Raw genomic sequence first — 19452 nt, 5'->3', positions numbered from 1 at the left:
CATTCCAAAATGCAAATCTTTGTACTCCCTGTAAATCAATAATTCCCACACACTGTCTTTCTCTAGTAGTAAAAATCAATCTACTAATAAGACCTGAAATGTCCTTGCTTAATTATGGGGAAGTTAATGAAACCCTGCCTCTTGTGCATTTTAAATAAAAGTACAATAGTGGGTCATTCAGATTTACACTTCCTTAAACTGCCCTTTCCTACAGTGTTGTTAAACTTCAATCATTGAACACTCTAATTTATTGCCTTTTATCCTGGCTAACTTTCATATGAAAAAAAAGTGCAAGTTTGTTTTCCATACTTTCACTAAAAATGTTATATAGGCCAAAATATAATATTTGGCTTTCAAAAGTTATGAAAAACTGACAGTTTTTTAGTAAGCTTTTATTCTAAAATACTATTGAGGTTAACATCATTTCAGATGAAGGTATTATAATGAAGACTTAGAACAATGAATACAGCCTCTATGTGTCAGAAATTTTTTGAAATTTGCTTTACTTTCACATCTGAAATAGTGAGGATTAACTGTACCTGTACTGAGAAGACAGTTTATTTTCTTTTAATTTTTATTTATTTTTTTCTTCCAGTCTTACTTTAATACAAAAGAGGATTTTATTATAATTCTGTTACCCCCTAGATATGCTAGTCACATCTAGAGTTCTGAGATGAGCCTATAATTTTGAGCTTGGAATGAAAGCAACTTGATTTTATATTATGTTCGTTGCACTATTTTGTTTGCCTAAATTGCTGGTGCTATCATAATTCTAAAGTCGAAAAAGACCTTAGGGAGTCATATTTTCCTTAAGACAGTGACCTGGAAAGTTACATTTGGTTCAGCCACCCTAAACTTCCTAGAAAATAACTCTTCTGGACTAGGATATCAAGAGTATAATTTTGAGTTTACTTAAGGCATGACATTTCCATTCCTCACATTTGTGCAGCCTCCCAAATTCTACACGTCCAGAGCGAACCCCTCTGAAGCCATCTGTGATGATGACCCCCAAGTGGCCAGTGATCTTTCCTTCCTGAATGTCCCTTAGACTAAGTAGTCTGCACCATCATATCTAGAACTTGTATTTTTCTTTTTTCATTACACATTTAATAATTGGCCAACACAGCACTTTACATAATGAGAAAGTATTTTCTTATTTCATCTGATTGAAACCTTCCGTCACCTTTGGAAGGGAAATATGGCAGTTATTAATGACCACTTCACAGTTAAGGCAACATTAGCTCCAAAGAAATAGTCCCTTCTCCAATGTCACACCTCCTCTGACTAGAAGCAGTGTTCAGACACTCTGTATTCTGTACTAGGTTTGCCTTAGGCATAGATTTTGCTTTCTGATTAAGCCTGTCAAGTCCTCAAGGACCCATTCCAATGGGAACTCCACATTGCAGACTCCACTTACTACAAATTCAGTTGCTAATTCCCTCATATCCTAGAGGAGAGCTGTCCAAAAGCCATATTGGTCATTTTAGATTTTTTAGGAGTTACATTTTAAAAAGTAAAAAGAAACTGTTGAATAGGTGAAATTAATTTGAAAATATTTTAATGTACAATATATCCAAAATGTTATGATTGCAACATGAATTAATATACAGATGATTGAGACATTTTATTCTTTTTTTTTTTCTCATAATAACATTTCAGAATTTCATGTGTGTTTTACACTCACAGCACACTTCTCTTCAGCCTAGCCGTGTTGCAAGTTCGCAGTGACACTTGCAGCTACATACTGGGCAGCATAGTGCTTAAGATTTCTCCACAATGTAGCTGGAAATCATGTTCTACTCCCTAATAACAGATTAAATGGAAATAATCATTAGTTCCACACCAGAAGACAGAAATGAGTGATTCATAAATAATTAAAATAATAAGAGGCTTAGGGGAAAATATGGATACCATTCATTCTTGTGAGGGTTTTTGTTGTTATTAATTTGTTTTGCCCTATGATTCCTCATTCAAATGGGGGAACCATACAACTTACAAGGAAAACTCTTATTTCATAAGGTGTAGGACGCTAAGCATTGCATTTATTATTCATTTGTATTCTCTTCTGAAATGTAAGTCTGATTATAAATCTTCCTTGTTTAAAATTGTTCAATTTCTGCCCACTGATGCTTCTAAGTATCCTCCATTGAGGTCCTGCTAGACCAACAAGATCCATATATCCAGCCTGAACACAGGTATTTTTAGTAAGGACGCCAGGTGGTTTTTATCATCAAGCCAATTTGCAAAGCTGACCTGTGAAATAAAATCTGACTCCTTAGCATGCCACATGGGGTCCTTTCCAACCTAGTCTGTGACTAGACCTCCTACCCATCCAGAATTCAATTTCAGCAACAGAGAAGCACTTGTTATAACTCTCCTTCTCTCCCACTTCCTTCAGCCAAACTCCTGATAAGTCAGTCTCAGGGTCACCTTTTTGTGCCCTTGCCTTTCTGCCCAGCCATGGATATGTCCGCCCCAGAGTCTCACTGCATCTTGACAGTCTTACCTTGAGGCTATGAAAGTCACTCGCTCTCATTATCTGTCTGTGTTGCCTTTGCCTCCTCGCTGAGAATGGGACTCATGACTTTCAGTCTGTTATTTATGGCCACGAATAAGGAGTCTGGCACAAGGAAATATTCCATAAATATTTTTTAATGAAAGCTTGCTGTTGCTAGTAATAATAACATGTCCATCTGTTTCATAGTGGTTTACAGATTGCAGCACGCTTTTCACTTATATCATCTCATTTAATTCTCAGCACAGCCTTGTGAGGTGGGAAGTAGTATTTTATAAAATGAAACTCTGAGAGGTTGAGCGACTTGCCCCATGTCACATGACTTGTATTAGGTGACACTGTAACTCCAATCTGGGTCCATCCTAACCTAGTCTGGGTCCTTTCTGACCTAATCTGTGACCAGATCTCCTACCCATCCAGAATTCAATTTGGTAAATTGAATTAAGTAGTATACATCCTGACGCTTGCTAATTTATGTGCAAAGTATAAGAGAAGCATAAATCTTGGGTTCAGATTTCTAGTGAAGTGGAGAAATGGCCTTTATTTATTCAGTTCATTCACTTTAAAAAAAAAAAAAAAAAAAAAAGCTCAGTTTTATGGAATTTTTGCCTGCTTCAAATTTTTAGCCTAAAAAAGCTTATTATGCAAAATTTGCACCTGGTGTTTAGTTAATCAACAGTCCCCAGGTTGTATAAATATTCACATGAGCAATGAGCATGGAAATAATCAATAGCGCCAGTTAGCATCTCACTGGGTTGCTCTTAAAGACATTTCAATGCCTCTCCCCTGTCATTTAGGAAAATCCCTTCTGTCCTTTGGATAGAGGTAATAGTACATCTTAAGAGAATGTAGACCCTTTTGGTATCATAAGAAAATTCTGGCCAAATAAGAATGTGAAATAACAGAGATAATTTGTGATACTTTAGAAATGTTATTATATTATTTGCTAGATGATCATGAGTATAACACCAGTGTATCAATTTTATGTCCTAGTCGTAGTCATTTAGTAATGTATTAGAGAAACAGCCCAGTGTGGATCAATCTTTCTATGAAATATGCATCAGTCTGTGGCTTCACACAAATTTATTTTAAGAGTTAGGGCTTCCCTTTATGAGAGCAATAACAAGACATTCCTTCATTTCCTCTGTTTCTAGGCAATTCCATTTTATTTGGCAAGTATTAGTCAGCAGATTTTTATAGCTTAGAGGAACCATTTTTTCTTTTTTTTTTTCAACAAATTAATTGCAGCAGTTTGAAAAGCACACTCATTTTGTGCATTGTTCTTGTTAGATTATTGGTATTGATTCATTCCATAGTGATGCTCTGTAGAACAGAAATGAAATAATAGTCATTTTAAAAAAAAACAGTAAATTTTAGCCTCCATTAAAACAGCCATTATGGTTATTTAGTAGCTCCTGACCTAGATTTAAGTAATGACTGCTTACAGCCTCCTCAGAGATCACGTTTTCTGCCTAAAAGAGCTTGTGCTGTTTTATGCGGTTATGGGGGATTCATGGTGAAAACCTTTCTTAATATTCTATTCGGTAAATCTTTTCTATGCCATTAAGTGCCTTTGGGCTCATGAAATCTTTTTAAAGTGCTTGTCCCCATGTTGGACATTTGACAAAAAGTACCAAAAAGTACTGGGTGTGGAAATAGGAGTTTGTTGTTATTACTATTATCATCATTATCAGAAATTTATCAACAACCAAAATTTCATGGAATTGTGATATAGCTATCTTTTTATGTATATAACAGCTGTTTTGAGATATATTTCACCTGTCACACGATTTATCATTTCGAGATTACAATTCAGTGGCTTTTGGCATATTCACAAGTTTTGCGACCAGAGCCACAATCAATTTTAGATCATTTTTATTACCCTATAAAGAAACTTTGCACCCCTTAGCAGCCAACTCTAGGCATCCCAACTCTAGGCAACCCCTAATCTACTTTCTGTCTCTATATATTACTCTGGACCTTTTGTAGGAATGAAATTATAGACTGTGTTTTTTTTGTGTGTGTGAGTGGTTTCACTCACTAAAGTTATGTTTTCAAGGTTCATCCATGTTGTAAATAAGTACTTCATTCCTTTTTATGGCTAAACAGTATTCTGTTGTGTGGCTATATCACATTTTGTTTATCTCTTTATTAGTTGATACACATTTGAGCTGTTTTCACCTTTCAGCTGTTATGAGCAATGCTACTATTGCACACATTCACATGCAAGTTTTTGTGTGGAAATAGATTTTCATTTCTCTGGAATGTATACCTAGGAGTAGAATGGCTGAGTCATATGGTAACTCTAAGTGTAATATTTTGAAGAACTTCCTGACTGTTTTCCAAAGGGACTGCATCATTCTACATTTCCACCAGCAATGTGAGTTCCAGTTTCTCCACATTGTCTTCCAACACTTTTTTTTAATCTTTCTTATTATAGCCATCCTAGTGAGTGTGAAGTGGCACCCCATTGTGCTTTTGATTTGCACCTCCCTGAAAGCTAATGATATTGAGCAACTTTTCATATGCTACTGGCCATTTGTATATCATCTTGGGAGAAATGTCTATTGAGACCCTTTGACCATTTTAAAATTTTTATTATTATTATTATTTTTGAGATGCAGCCTCTCTCTGTCACTAGACTGGAGTGCAGTGGCACCATCTTGGCTCACTGCAACCTCCGCCTGCCAGGTTCAAGCAATTCTCCTGCCTCAGCCTCCTGAGTAGTTGGGACTTCAGGTGAACACCACCGCACCCAGCTAATTTTTGTATTTTTAGTAGAAATGGGGTTTCACCATATTGGCCAGGATGGTCTCGATCTCTTGACCTCATAATCCACCCACCTTGACCTCCTGAAGTGCTGGTATTACAGGCATGAGCCACCGCGTCCAGTCTGTCCATTTTTAAAATTGAGATTTTGTTTTTAATTGTTGAGTTGTAAGAGTTCTTTGTATCTTCTTTATACAAGTTCCTTATCAGATATATGATTTGTGAATATTTTCTCCCATCCTGTGGGTTATGTTTTCACTTTCTTGGTGGTTACTGCTGTGTATCTTGTAACCTACTTATCCTTCAAGGCATTATGTGTTCCACACTCTTCCAGTCTGAGTCAGTTTCTGCTCCTCTTTCCATAGCTTCCTGTTGCACTTCTTTGTTATGGCAGTGAACAGAGTGTAAATGATGGGTTTGGGATTTGTCTTCCTAACCAGAAGGACCTGTGTCTTACGAACCTTTGTATCTCCAGTGCCTAGGACGCTGCGTAACACAAAATGGAAACTCAATAATTGCTTGTTCACCTAAACTAAAATGAACTTTGAGTCTAAAAAAAATGTTTCAGGTCAATACTAACCCCAAAAAAGCCTCTAAAAAGGGGTGGGAGCCTTAATAGACTGTCAAAGAACCTGGGGGTAGGAAGGAAGCTGCAGTGTCTTATGCAGAAATGAGGCTCACAGTTTTTCTCAGAATTACCCCTTGCACTTATGCTTTCCCCAGTCCCAGTTCCAGCTTTAGTTCTGTAGTTCCCATGACGACAGTGGTGCCTCTAGCTGCAGCCGCCTGTGGCCCCATGGCAGAATTCATGCAGTGTGGGGCCCAGTGCACCACGGGCTTCCTTGATTTGTTCTTTTTTGTTTGAGACAGGATGTCACTCTGTTGTCCGGCTGGAGCGCCAGTGGCGTGATCACAGCTCCACTGCAGCCTCAAGCTCTAGGGCTCGAGGGATCCTTGCACCTCAGCCTCCTGGGTAGCTGCGATTGCAGGCGTGCACCACCACAACCAGCTAATTTCTAATTTTTTGTGTGGACATGGGGTCTCCCTATCTTGCCCAGGCTGATTTCAAATGTTTGAGCTCAAGTGATCCACCTGCCTTGGCCTCCCTAAGTGTTGGGGCTACAGCCATGAGCCAGTGTGCATGGCCCTTTGATCTGTTCTGAGCAGCAGACACGAATTTATGCAACCAATCATTTATTTTACTCATTTTATTCATTTTGAAATATTTCTTTAAATTCTTTGGTGCTGTTTAAGGTGAGCACAAATCTAGTGAAGTCATACTAGGATAGCCATGCCATTTGTTCATGGAGGTGACCTCTGTACTCTGCAGCCCTATGATGCTGGTGCGGTATAAGGAATCCAAAGATTTTCTCTTCCTAACAAGATGTGTTTTTTTGTTGTTTTTTGTTTGTTTGTTTGTTTGTTTGTTTTGAGATAGAGTCTCACTCTTTGCCCAGTCTAGAGTGCAGTGGTGCAATCTCTGCTCACTGCAACCTGCATCTCCTGGGTTCAAGCAAGTCTCGTGACTCAGCCTCCCAGGTAGCTGAGATTACAGGTGCATGCCATCACGCCTGGCTAATTTTTGTATTTTTAGTAGAGACAGGGTTTCACCATGTCGGCCTGGCTGGTCTCGAACTCCTCATCTCAAGAGATCCACCCACCTGGGCCTTCCAAAATGCTGGGATTACAGGCGTGAGCCACTGCATCTGGCCCCTAATGAGATGTTTCTTATGGTAGTAGTTTTCTGTTGAGTTTTTAAAAATGATCTTTCTTATGATCCTTTCCTTATTTGTCCTAAACTTCTCTAAATTGAAGAGGTAGTTGAATGGATTATCTTCCATTTTTTGGAGTTGATTTTTTCGCAGTGATGCTCTAGATTCTGTCTCTTACATGTTTCCTGTTGTGGAGAATGCTGAGTGTCTTGTTTTGATTGGAAAATTACAGATGACACAAAGTAACAGTTAATTTTTGTAAAACGAGGATGAGGATTTAATTGTTAAATCCGTCATTCTCATGATTCCCTAGTTGTTGATCTTAAATCCTGATGGAAGTAAGCAAGAGAATATTTAAAAATGAGACCCAAGAAAAAAGCCTGTATAATTTTTGTGTATTTCTGATGAGATTTGCGATTTGTACTTTTATTTCTTACTTGGCACTAAGGCAGCTAAAAAACAAAACAAAACAAAAAAACAGAAAACTAGTTGACAGCCTAAGATGTTTGATTTACTTTCTGTTAGTGCAGCAAGGTGTGCTAAAATTAATTCATCTTGAAAGACTTACTAGGATCCCTGAATGGTGGGAAACACCCCCACCCTTGAAATATTCTTTTTCTTCTTGAAACAAAAAGAACTCTGTAGTTTGAAAGACAAAGTTTGGCAAACATGCTGATTATACTACTGTATTGGAAAACACTTACTTTGATGGACTAGTTAAAAGCGTGTAATAATGTGTTCAACTCTGGTGTTCAGCACATGTCTGTGAAGTTATAATAAAATCCTGCAATCTAGAGGTGGAGAGACCACGCAAGGACACTTGAGAAATTCTTCCCTGTCTTCCCCCAGGACTCCCCAGAGACAGCACTGCCTGGAGCCTGACCTTATTGAGGGCAGAGATCTTGTTTCATTAGTTATTGTTTCTTCTTTGCCAGGATACAAGCCTGGCACAGTATAGGTGCCCAAAAAAAGGTTTGATGGATAGAAGGATGGGGGAAGTGTTTGATTAGTCAGACTGACAGGTTAGGGTCAAAAGTCTCCAGGGGTACCAGTTACTGGCTGAAATGCTTAGATAAAGTATTTATACTCCTTAAACTTCAATTATTCTTTGTAAAATGGAAAATACTACTAAAACTTACTTCATTAGGGCATAGAATAGTAAACATTGAGTTATTACTAGTTATTTTTAAATTAAGCACATTTCCTGACTCCCCATTCAGAACTTGACCACCTTATTCATGAACTTGCTATTAACTTGCTGTTAATGAACTCGATTAAACATGGTCAAGTTTATGTGTATATATATTATACACACACACATATATATACATATATATATTTATAATCAGTACTGGCCTTCTGTATCTAAGAGGAATAGCAAGAAATTTAAAGAGATATTATTTGGACATTGATTTCTACTAACTCCACTGAATTAGATTCAGCCTTCACTTTTTGGGAAATGTACTGACACTGGGAAAGACGAAATGAAGAAGTTTTCCAGCGTGATGTTCTTGTCTTTGGAGCTTAGCCTTAGGTCTTTAGAACAAAAACAAGTCTGTAGTTATTAGTTACTGTATCTCATTTTCCAAAACACACATGTTTCTTTGTTACAGTCGTTTACAGATATTTTTGCATGCCACATTTTTGCTTTTGAGATTTCCCTGAATCACCAAATGACCACCCTTCAAGTTTCTAACGTATTAAAATTATCAGAAGATTCTTTGAGGACTAAATACGTCGATAAGGGTATTATTTTGAACAATGTGTAAAAGGTGAAGGCCAGCTGAAGAGGCCTTTTTGTCGTGAACAGAATAATAAACTGGAATCTGAGGACTACATTGTCATGAATGGATTATTTGGCTACGGAAAGAAGTTATTTTTAGGCACAGCATCCCTATAAGCCCTGAAGCTATGTGTTTTACAAACTAGAAATTATGCACTAAATAAAAATTACCAGATGTCAGTCTCTGTATGTGCCAAATGGCAAACGTGTAGTGGTTCAGAGCCTGGAAGAAATGATGCTTATTTCTTTGCCATTCAGACTCAAAAGGGATAGCTGAGATAGAGTGCTGTTGAAAAAATTACAGTGTTTTCAGCTACCCAAAGATGTTATGAATTGTTATCTGAAAGGCTTTCATTCTTTCCCCTCATGGCTCTTTGTGTGTTTGTGGCATTACAAATGTAACCCATATATTTATTCTAATCTATTACGTTCTTTCCTGAGGCTCCTCTTGTCCTTTTAAAGGGTCAGCAGATAACTTATTTAAAGAGTCAACCTGGACACAGTATTCTAACAAAGGTCCAATACAGAGCTAAATAAATAATTAGGAGTCATGGTCAGACGCAGTGACTCACGCCTGTAATCCTAGCACTTTGGGAGGCCAGAGTGGGTGGATTACCTGGTGATGCATGCCTATAGTCTCAGCTATTCTGGAGGCTGAGGCAGGAGAATTGCTTGAACCCGGGACGCAGAGGTTACAGTGAACTGAGATTGCACCACTGCATTCCAGCCTGGGTGACAGAGTGAGACCCCTATCTCAAAAATAACTAAATAAATACATTTAAAATATACATATATTATATATATATTTTGTGACTTATATCTTGCACATACCAGCACACCTCATTAATTTTCATGTAACCATCCAGTGGCTTCTCTTCTCTCCTCAGAAATTCGAGCTCAACTGGTAGAACAACAAAAATGCCTGGAGCAGCAAACGGAGATGCGAGTTCAGCTTCTCCAGGACCTACAAGATTTCTTCCGGAAAAAAGCTGAAATTGAGACGGAATATTCCCGGAATCTAGAGAAATTAGCAGAAAGGTTCATGGCAAAAACGAGAAGCACTAAGGATCATCAACAATACAAGTAAGATACTTGAATCTAATTCACCTTTCCAAGGGTGATATCCATCCTGCCTTTGCCACCTTTGTGGATTTTTGATTTTTCTATTTTTGTCTGAGTAGTGGTTGTAGAGCATATTCTCATAAATCAAAGCAGCCCTCTACATTTGTAATTTATGGGCATCGGTTTATCATTTCAAACTAGTGTAATCTGTTGACAGTTTTGTCTTTCTAATACATATATATTTATGGATAACTTTATATGCCGGAAGAGAAGGTATCTGTTTGTAAAATTCTTGATTATAGAAACCTGGGAGTTGATATCTGCTATAGGTAGGATAGATTTAAAGTAGCTTTTTGTTCAAGCAAAGACCTCAGATTTTCTATTGTGAATTTATATGAAAATAAGCAGTAAGATTTGCTTGAGTTTAGTGCCCCCCTTCCTGCCCATCATGTTTATGGTCATTGTAATTGACACTGATTTAAAACAAAAGTTTTAAGGAAAATGCTATGAATGAGCATCAAGTAAGTTTAATTATAACTTATTTGCTTTAAAAATTACACATAAGATGTTCTGCTAATGAAATTTACCATATGATTTAAATCCTGGGGACAGGGCTGGGCAGGGTGGCTCATACCTGTAATCCCAGCACTTTGGGAGGCCAAGGCAGGTGGATCACCTGAGGTCAGGAGTTCAAGACCAGCCTGACCAATATGGTGAAACCCCATCTGTACTAAAAATACAAAAATTAGCCAGGCATAGTGGCATGCATCTGTAATGCCAGCCACTCGGGAGGCTGAGGCAGGAGAATATCTTGAACCCGGGCAGCAGAGGTTGCAGTGAGCTGAGATTGCAACACTGCACTCCAGGCTGGGCAATAGAGTGAGACTCCATGTCAAAGAAAAAAAAAAAAATCCCAGAACAAAGAAAGACAAGTAAGCAGATAACTCCAGTGAAATATTCAAGTGCTCCAACAGGGGAAGGCCGGGGAGACCCTGGACAGACCCAGTTGATATCTGTTCTGCATTGGAGGTGGGAAAGGGAAGGTCCTTAAAGAAGTGGCATCTAAGCAAAGACCTGAAGGACTAGTTGGTCAATAAAGGAGAGAAGAGGAGGATATTCCAGGCAAGGGAACCATCATGGGCAAGGGGCCGGCAGGGAATGTACCACGCCCGGCTAAGGGATATACAGCAGGTTTGCAGAATAGAAGTAGTCCAGTGGGAGTGAGTAGGGAGGCGGTGAGCTACATGGCTGCAGGTGTGAATCAGAGCAGGTCCTGGGGGCCTGGGGATCTTCCTGGCCAGGCCTTCCATCTAGACCTTTTCCTGAGGGCACGAGAAGGAACACTGCAGGTAGAGAGAAGTTGACCTGTTTAAGAGATAGAAAAAAGACAGTGCAGGCTTTCATTTCTGTAAATACAGCAGGCCAGATAATCTGAAAAACATGTAAATCTGAAAACTCTCAGAAATGTTGGTTAACATATAATGGACATCCTTTTAAATATAAATTTCTAGGGGCCAAAAAAAGAGGGAACTGAAAACCTAAGTGGCAGTTGTATCTACCCTTTAATTTCACAGGGGGAGAGAAGAGGAGGTCTGTGCCAAGTAAAGACTTGGAACTAACAGCTTCCTCCCCACCAACCCCATTGCATTGCATCCCAGAACCAGAAGAGCTGCTATCTCAGTGAAATGGTTAAACAGAAAACCCTCTACCCACCTTCATGGGGCACAACAAGGAGACCTGGCTGCTCAGCCTGGGCTCCTGTTTGGAAGGGGCTGCGGAGAAGCATGCCTTTCTTTCACCATTGGCTTTGCAGTTCCATTCATTTTACACCTCTCCATGACCTTGGAGCCTGCATAAAAAAATGGGATGGGAACTATCCCTGGGATACTTGTGCAGAAGCAAACACAAAACTATTCTGGATAAGAAATACCTCTCTCTTTCTTTCTCTCTCTCTCTCTCTATTTCTCTCTCTCCTCTCTTTTCTCTCTTCTCCTTTTTCTTTCTCTCCCTTTCTCTCTCCTCTCTCTCTCTCTCTCCCCATGCACACAGTCTTTCGACTGTAACCTTTACTGTTGGTCCAGCATAAAAATAAATCTTAATGATGATCCCAGGGTGAACAAATGTTATATGTACTTAACAGAGAGTGGGGCTGGGAAGCAGAGGCTGGAGCCAGTACTGTATTCACATTTATAGTAACTTAACTGTTTCTTTTTAAAAGCAGTTGTAATTAAGAAGACAGCCCATTCATCTATTCAGTAATTTTTTTTTTTTTTTTTTTTTTTTTGAGATGGAGTCTTGCTCTGTCACCCATGCTGGAGTGCAGTGGTGCGATCTTGGCTCACTGCAACCTCCTCCTCCCAGGTTCAAGCAATTCTTCTGCCTCATCCTCCCGAGTAGTGGGATTACAATAGGTGCCCACCATCATGCCTGGCTAATTTTTGTATTTTCACTAGAGACAGAGTTTTGCCATGTTGGCTAGGCTGGTCTTGAACTCCTGACCTCAAGAGATCTGCCTGCCTCAGCCTCCCAAAGTCCCAGGATGACAGGTGTGAGCCACCGTGCACAGCCCATTCAGTGAATATTTTTGAGTATCTTCTGTGTTTTGCATTTAGTAATCGGTGGCTGTGAAGGGAAAATACGGATGGGTCCATGTATCTTATCTGGCCCCATGGCAGATGGACGCATTTTTGTTTCTCCTGGTTTATTTGGTAGTTTTCTTTAAAAGGTAAGCAGTTTGAAATTTTCTTTAACTTGAGTAAGTTTAATATTGAATATGGGACTGAAGATAAGATGAATATGTCTGTGAAAAGGATAAAACAGGATTGGGAAAAAAAGTCAGCCAGGTTTGGGTTTGAATATTGGCTCCACTTTGTGACTCTGGTTAAGTTACTTAACCTCTCTGAGCCTTGGTGTCCTAACTTGTAAAATGAGGTTTTATGACCCTTAAGTGAGAAACGTGATAAAGTCTTTGATACGACTGATAACCAACCCAGGATATGCACTTGATATTCCTTCTCCTTTTCACCAAACAAATGTTACATCTTTAGCATGATATCATTACCAATCATTTAAGCTATATTCTGGAGTCTGGTTCTTACTCAGTTTTGGGACACTTACTGTGTAGAACAATCTTTGGCCTAAAGATGCCACTGCATAGTGGAAAGATCAAGGCTTGGTTCAGCTTCCCTGGACTCAAAAAAGACTCTCTCAGACACTAGCTTTAGTCTTTATCAAATCAGTATGCCTTGCTAAGCTTCCATTCTTTCACTGATAGAAAAGATACAAAGGGCCAGGTGTGGTGGCTCACATTTGTAATCCCAGCACTTTGGGAGGCTGAGGCAGGTGGATAACCTGAGGTCAGTAGTTCAAGACCAGCCTGACCAACATGGTGAAACCCTGTCTCTACTAAAAATACAAAAATTAGCCAGGCATGGTGGCAGGCACCTGTAATCCCAGCTACTTGGGAGGCTGAGCCAGGAGAATCGCTTGAACCCAGGAGGAAAAGGTTGCAGTGAGTCGAGATCACGCCATTGCAGTCCAGCCTAGGCAACAAGAGTGAAACTCCATCTAAAAAAAGTAAAATAAAAATAAATAAAAAGAAGATACAAAGAATCTCTGCCTCAAATGGTAGTAATAAGGATTAAGTAGAGTTGATATCTGTAAAGTCTATACCAGCCTCTGGATAAAATAGCTGACTTTATATAGCACTTACTATATATACACGGCATTATTATAAGCATTTTAAAATAATATTAACTCCAGTGATTCTCATGAACAATCTTATAAGCACTGTTATTTTACCCATTCTACAAAGTGACTGAGGCACAGAGCAGTTAAGATCATTTGCCCAAGATCTCATAGCTAGTAAGGGGTAGTGCTGCAGGTGAACCTAGACAGTGCAGCTCAGGAGGCCATGATCTTGACATGGGTATTACTTTTCACAGTAAGTGCTCAGTAAATGATAGCTGTTATTGTTTTCAATATTACTGCTACTGCTATTATTACTAAGGCAATAATAATTGTTTATGCAATGAGTGAAATAACACTTATTTAATGCTTACTATGGGGCAAGGCCCTGAGGATACGCTGAAGCATGAAATGTTCTGAAAGAATGTGTGGGTTACTTCAGCAGAGAAGATCTACATGAAGATTAATAGAAATAAGGTACCATTTACCTTATTATATGGGGCTGGATAGATAGAAACTCTCAATAGAAAAGTTCCAATTACCTGCTATAGAACCACTGCTCTTTGCCTGATGGTGTTAAGAAAAAAGGGAGATGGCAGGGTAGAGGGCATAATTCTTCAGTGTGCCAGTGGGGAGAATGGGAGGCTACCCTCACAGGTGCCAAGTGCTAGGAGCCTAAATCAGGCCTTCTTCCCCTGTGTGCATTCCTGCTTCCATTGTCTGCTTTCATTTTCTTCTGGAGAGGGCACTGACTTAAGGCAATATTAAATCCTGAATCTGGCCGGGCGCGGTGGCTCAAGCCTGTAATCCCAGCACTTTGGGAGGCCGAGACGGGCGGATCACGAGGTCAGCAGATCGAGACCATCCTGGCTAACCCGGTGAAACCCCGTCTCTACTAAAAAATACAAAAAACTAGCCGGGCGAGGTGGCGGGCCCCTGTAGTCCCAGCTACTCGGGAGGCTGAGGCAGGAGAATGGCGTAAACCCGGGAGGCGGAGCTTGCAGTGAGCTGAGATCCGGCCACTGTACTCCAGCCTAGGCGACGGAGCGAGACTCCGTCTCAATAAATAAATAAATAAATAAATAAATAAATAAATAAATCCTGAATCTGAGAGATGCCATGGCAGAAAGACCCAACTTCATCATTTCTTTCCTAACTTAATTAACATTCAGAGTCACAAATGATCATAAATAATAGGAGAATAACATGTCTGATTAAAGGGTGCTTTTGTTCCTGTGTTAGCATAAGGATTCTCTGCCATTTTGCCATTTTACAGTTACTTTTTAAAGAAAAAATAAACAAAAAAATTTCTTTTCTTTTTTTTTTTTGTTTTTGAGACAGACTTTTGCTGTGTCTCCCAGGCTGAAGTGCAGTGGCACAATCTTGGCTCACTGCAACTTCCACCTTCTAGGTTCAAGCAATTCTTGTGCTTCAGCCTCCCAAGTAGCTGGGATTACATGTGCCCACTACCACGCCCAGCTAATTTTTGTATTTTTAGTAGAGACAGGGTTTCGCCATGTTGCCCAGGCTGGTCTCGAACTCCCAATCTTAGGCAGTCTGCCCACCTCGGCCTCCCAAAGTGTTAGGATTACAGGTGTGAGCCACCACGCCCGGCCGCAAACATTTTTTAAAAAGTACTTTTTCTTAAGCCGTATCATCGCAGTTGCTCACTGTTTTTGTTGAGTTACTCTTTAAGATTTTTAAACAGTTTTCTTTTGCTGTTTATATTAACTTTTAGCTTTATTTTATAGAATAAAACAAGGAGCAGTTATGAATCTGAAACAGTTTAATGGGTTTCAACAGGACATGTGACAAGTCATAAGCCAGCAAACTTCATGGTTCTCTTCATGAGCCTTGAGACAATGCAATAAAGTTCTGATTCCCAGGAACAGTTTTTGGGAGACTGGAGGTTATGTATCAGGGGATTAATAAATAACCCTCGAATTTATGTTCCATGCAACGCATAACTAGCCAAATTTCTTTTCCAGCAACAGACTGAACATTCAAAGCAGACTTTGTATGCCGTGGCAAAACCACAGTCTGTCTGAGACAGTAGTCAATACATTTTTATGTAAACGTAAATCACTTTATTCAATGGAGTGTGTAAAGCTGAGGGCCTGCCTAAGCACTGTGTATGTTAGGGTCCCATGGTCCTTGTCAGGAATATAGGTTTTCACCAGTGTTCTTGGTCCAGGTTTTTCCTTCCAAACCTGGACAATTGCTAGCTCTGTGCCGTCCACAGGCTGGAAGGCTGTTCTGCTGGCTGATAAGTATCCCGGTCTGAGAAATGCTCAGAGCAGGAAGCACAGCGACAGTATCCATCTGTTGTGGCTCCTTAGTTTGCCTTGGTGACTTCACTCATCTGATTGGGACAGCTTTGAAATGGATGGTAATTCTGTGTTTCTTCACTTCTTAGGAAAGACCAGAACCTGTTGTCTCCAGTGAACTGCTGGTATTTGCTCCTGAACCAAGTAAGGAGAGAAAGCAAAGACCATGCAACCTTGAGTGACATCTATCTGAACAATGTGATTATGCGGTTCATGCAGATAAGTGAGGATTCTACCAGGATGTTTAAAAAGGTACACTCCATAAATCCTGCCATAGTGTGCTTTCCGGTAACTGCCTTGCCTATAACCAGGACTGAGAACGGTGTCTGAAAAATTAGGTGAATGAATCCTTTAGAGACACAGAATAAACGGTTAAAAATTAGATGAATGGATGTTTTAAAGACATGGAATAAAGAATTAAAAATCAGGCTGGGCGCGGTGGCTCATGCCTGTAGTCACAGCATTTTGGGAGGCCGAGGTGGGTGGATCACGAGGTCAAGAGATTGAGACCATCCTGGCCAACATAATGAAACCCCATCTCTACTAAAAACACAAAAATTAGCTGGGCTTGGTAGCGCATGCCTGTAGTCCCAGCTACTTGGGAGGCTGAGGCAGGAGAATCGCTTGAACCGGGAGGCAGAGGTTGCAGTGAACTGAGATCGCACCACTGCACTCCAGCCTGGGTGGCAGAGTGAGACTCCAACTCAAAAAAAAAAAAAAAAAAAAAGAGTTAAATTGGATGAATTAATCTTTTAAAAATACAGAATAAAAAGTTAGGTATAGGGCATACGTATAGAGTTGTAAGTCAGTGAATCTACGAGCTAAACAATGTGAGCAAAAATTTTGAAATAAGATGTTCCTGCAAATTGCACCTCTGCCCAGGAACGGACTACCTGTACTCATGAAAAATCAGGCCAGAGGGTAAATGCCTTGAATTCTTTGTTTGGGGCTCACACATGGTGAGAAACTTGTAAAGAACAAGATTATTACATGTGCTACTCTCTTGAGAAGATGCTAGCACAGTCTTTCTTAGTCTCACCAGACCAGCAGCAGAGGCTGTGAGAGAGCGACATGAAGAAAATTTCACAGGGCACAGAAAACTCCATCCCTTACACACCAGCAAGCTTCCTCCTTCCCAAGTCCATTAAAAAACAAGAACTGGGCTTTGAAGTTTTCTTATCATTGTTACTAATCTCAGCCAACTCTCAGCAGTTTTTTTGTTGTGTAGACATTTTTGCTGAGCACAAATAATAAAATGGGACTGTTTCCTGTGTAGAGAGTGCAGCTACTTGCCCAGTACAACTAGCGTTCATTTTTTATGCTTGTAAGATGAGAGTTTTCCCCACCCCCTCAGCTTTGTATTAGGAATGTTAATGCCTGTACCTATACCTGTACCTCTATTCAGTAAGTAATTATTAGTTTCAGAAAGTAGCGGGGAGCAAAACCACCCTGTAGATTAATATTTATGTTTCAAAGAGTCTCCTTAAAACAAAGACATAGTGTTAAGCAGGCCAGCTGGAAAATTTCTTAGTCATGTTTGATGTATCCACATTAGATTTGATTTCTGACCTAGAAAGGGAATTTAGCAAGCTCTAAGTCACCTTATGCTCCATTAAATAGAAAAAAAAAAATTTCAAACGAAGGAGAAACTTTGAAAATTGAAACTAAGGAGCATATAATTTAAGAACAGATAGAGAAATATCCTATGCGTCTTAAATAGTAGAGTTTTTAAAAAGTAATTTAGACAGAGCCGTGAAAGTGAAATAATTTTCTTGTACATGAGCTCTTTATGCAGAGACCTCATTTGGTTCAGCAGGTTTTTCTGAGCATCTCTTATGGGCAGGACACTACGATGACAGGTGTTGAAAAGGCTGCAAAGATGAAGAAAAACTAGTCCTGGTGCTCAAGGAGGTCACAATTTATCCAAATTTGTATGGCACTATATAATGCTTCTTATTGAGACAGGGCCTCTAGGACCAGTACCTCTACTGAGTTCATTTATTAATCCATTCAACAAAGCATCTTTAAAATGCCTGGCTAGGGGAGCAGAGCTAAAAGGCTTGTCCCTGCCTGCAAGGAGCTCATTACAGTAATTAACAGTTACCATGCTAAACGGAACTGGAAGGCTGGAGATCTTAACTCTACCTAGGGGATGAGGAAATTCTTCACAGCTAGGGGAACACTTGAAGTGAGACTTGTAGGAGAAGGAGGCATTCATCAAACGGAAGGACAAAGAGCTATTCCAGGAAAGGAGAACATGAGCATGTTCCAGGAAAGGAAAGAGTTTCATATGATTGGACCAGGGATTGTATGGGAGTGGGTGATGGGATTTGAAATTAGAAAGGATGGTCATTAAGAAGGGACTTTGTATGTCTTGCTAAAATGTGAGGATGTGTATTTTTTAAGTCAAAGTCAAGGGCTTGATAAAGTGGATAGAAACCTAGGGCTAAGAGTCAAACAGATTTGGATTTGAATTCCAGCCCTTCTGCGTACTTGCTTTGTGATCTTGGGAGATCATTCCAGAGATTCAAGAGCAGGCTGTCCATTCTTGAGGGAGCAAGAAAGGCAAAATTGGGCAGAGGGAGAGGCTGCACCTGTGAGTGCTCTGGGGCTGGCATGGCCTTTGGAGTGATCTCATATCCAGGCAAGGAGTCCTGGCCTTTGTTTTGGGGAGGGATTAAGTAATCTTGGAGTGAGGCAGCTCCCATTGGTGGACGGTAATTCCCAGAGAGGGATCAGCTGTGAGTTTCAGCAGCTAGCAGCCAGTATTCCCAGTAGTTGGAGGAATGAGTCGCTGGCTCTTGAGGAATGGCCTGGAGAATGCACAGTAGAGACACACACACACACACACACACACACACACATGCATACACATGCAGAGAGAGAGACAGAGACAAAAACAGATATGCCTGCTTGCTTGCTACTAGAAGTTCTCTTCTTATCCAGACTTTCTGGTTCTCAAAGAATTTCATCCTTGGAAACTGCCTATTTACAGTGGATTCCTGGTTACTTTGGCATTTAGTAGGGGGAATGCTCCATGCTTCCTGAACAGCTTTTTCATTCCTAAACATTGCTGACCACGTGGAAGGGTAACAAGTCATTACAATTGCAGGTGGGAAGTTCTGCCTTCCTCGAGCGAGTATAGCACACTACGCACCTCACCTTCCCATCAGTGTTATTGCCGGAAGAGGAAAGAATAAGAGAGGCAAAGGGCACAAAGGAGAGATCAGAGTTTATAGAGGAGTAAGATCAACCCCTAGGACACATTTGTCATCTGAAAGAATAAAAAGCCAGAATCTATATCTACCAAGTCCAAAGAATTCCAGGTCCCTTTAGATTAGAAAGCAAGACTAGTCTTTTCTGCCTTTTTTTTTTTTGTACCCGTTTATGCCTGAGGTTGCAATTTTTTAAATTTTTACAGTTAGAACTTGGCGATGACCTTGACCAGTAAGATACAAATTACTCCCATATGCTTAGTGTTCCAATAGTGGAACACTAGGCATAAATGGTTTTTAATCACCAATCTTCCTCTTTTTTAGCTCTTCTTCCATTGTTATGGTTCTAGGTCAGAAGCCTCTTTTCTATCAAAATGGAAAG

The 19452-nt window shown here is 39.9% G+C and overlaps 1 protein-coding gene across 3 annotated transcripts in view; it reads left to right on the top strand.

Annotated features, from left to right (window-relative positions):
• Nucleotides 1-19452, top strand: part of LOC105474026 (SLIT-ROBO Rho GTPase activating protein 1) — a 303892-nt gene that overhangs the window by 136662 nt on the left and 147778 nt on the right. For all 3 annotated transcript variants that reach the window (XR_011609066.1, XM_071071504.1, XM_071071505.1), the window contains exons 2-3: nt 9667-9862; nt 15945-16107. Coding sequence is in view for 2 of the 3 variants with exons in the window: in XM_071071504.1 (XP_070927605.1) it covers nt 9667-9862; nt 15945-16107 (359 nt within the window). In the remaining variant the exon portion in view is untranslated. The remainder of the gene's footprint in view (nt 1-9666; nt 9863-15944; nt 16108-19452) is intronic.

Source organism: Macaca nemestrina, chromosome 10, assembly GCF_043159975.1.
Source record: "Macaca nemestrina isolate mMacNem1 chromosome 10, mMacNem.hap1, whole genome shotgun sequence".
Classification (NCBI taxonomy): domain Eukaryota; kingdom Metazoa; phylum Chordata; class Mammalia; order Primates; family Cercopithecidae; genus Macaca; species Macaca nemestrina.
Note: the sequence above shows the minus strand (reverse complement) of the source record. Positions and strands in the feature narration are given on the sequence as shown.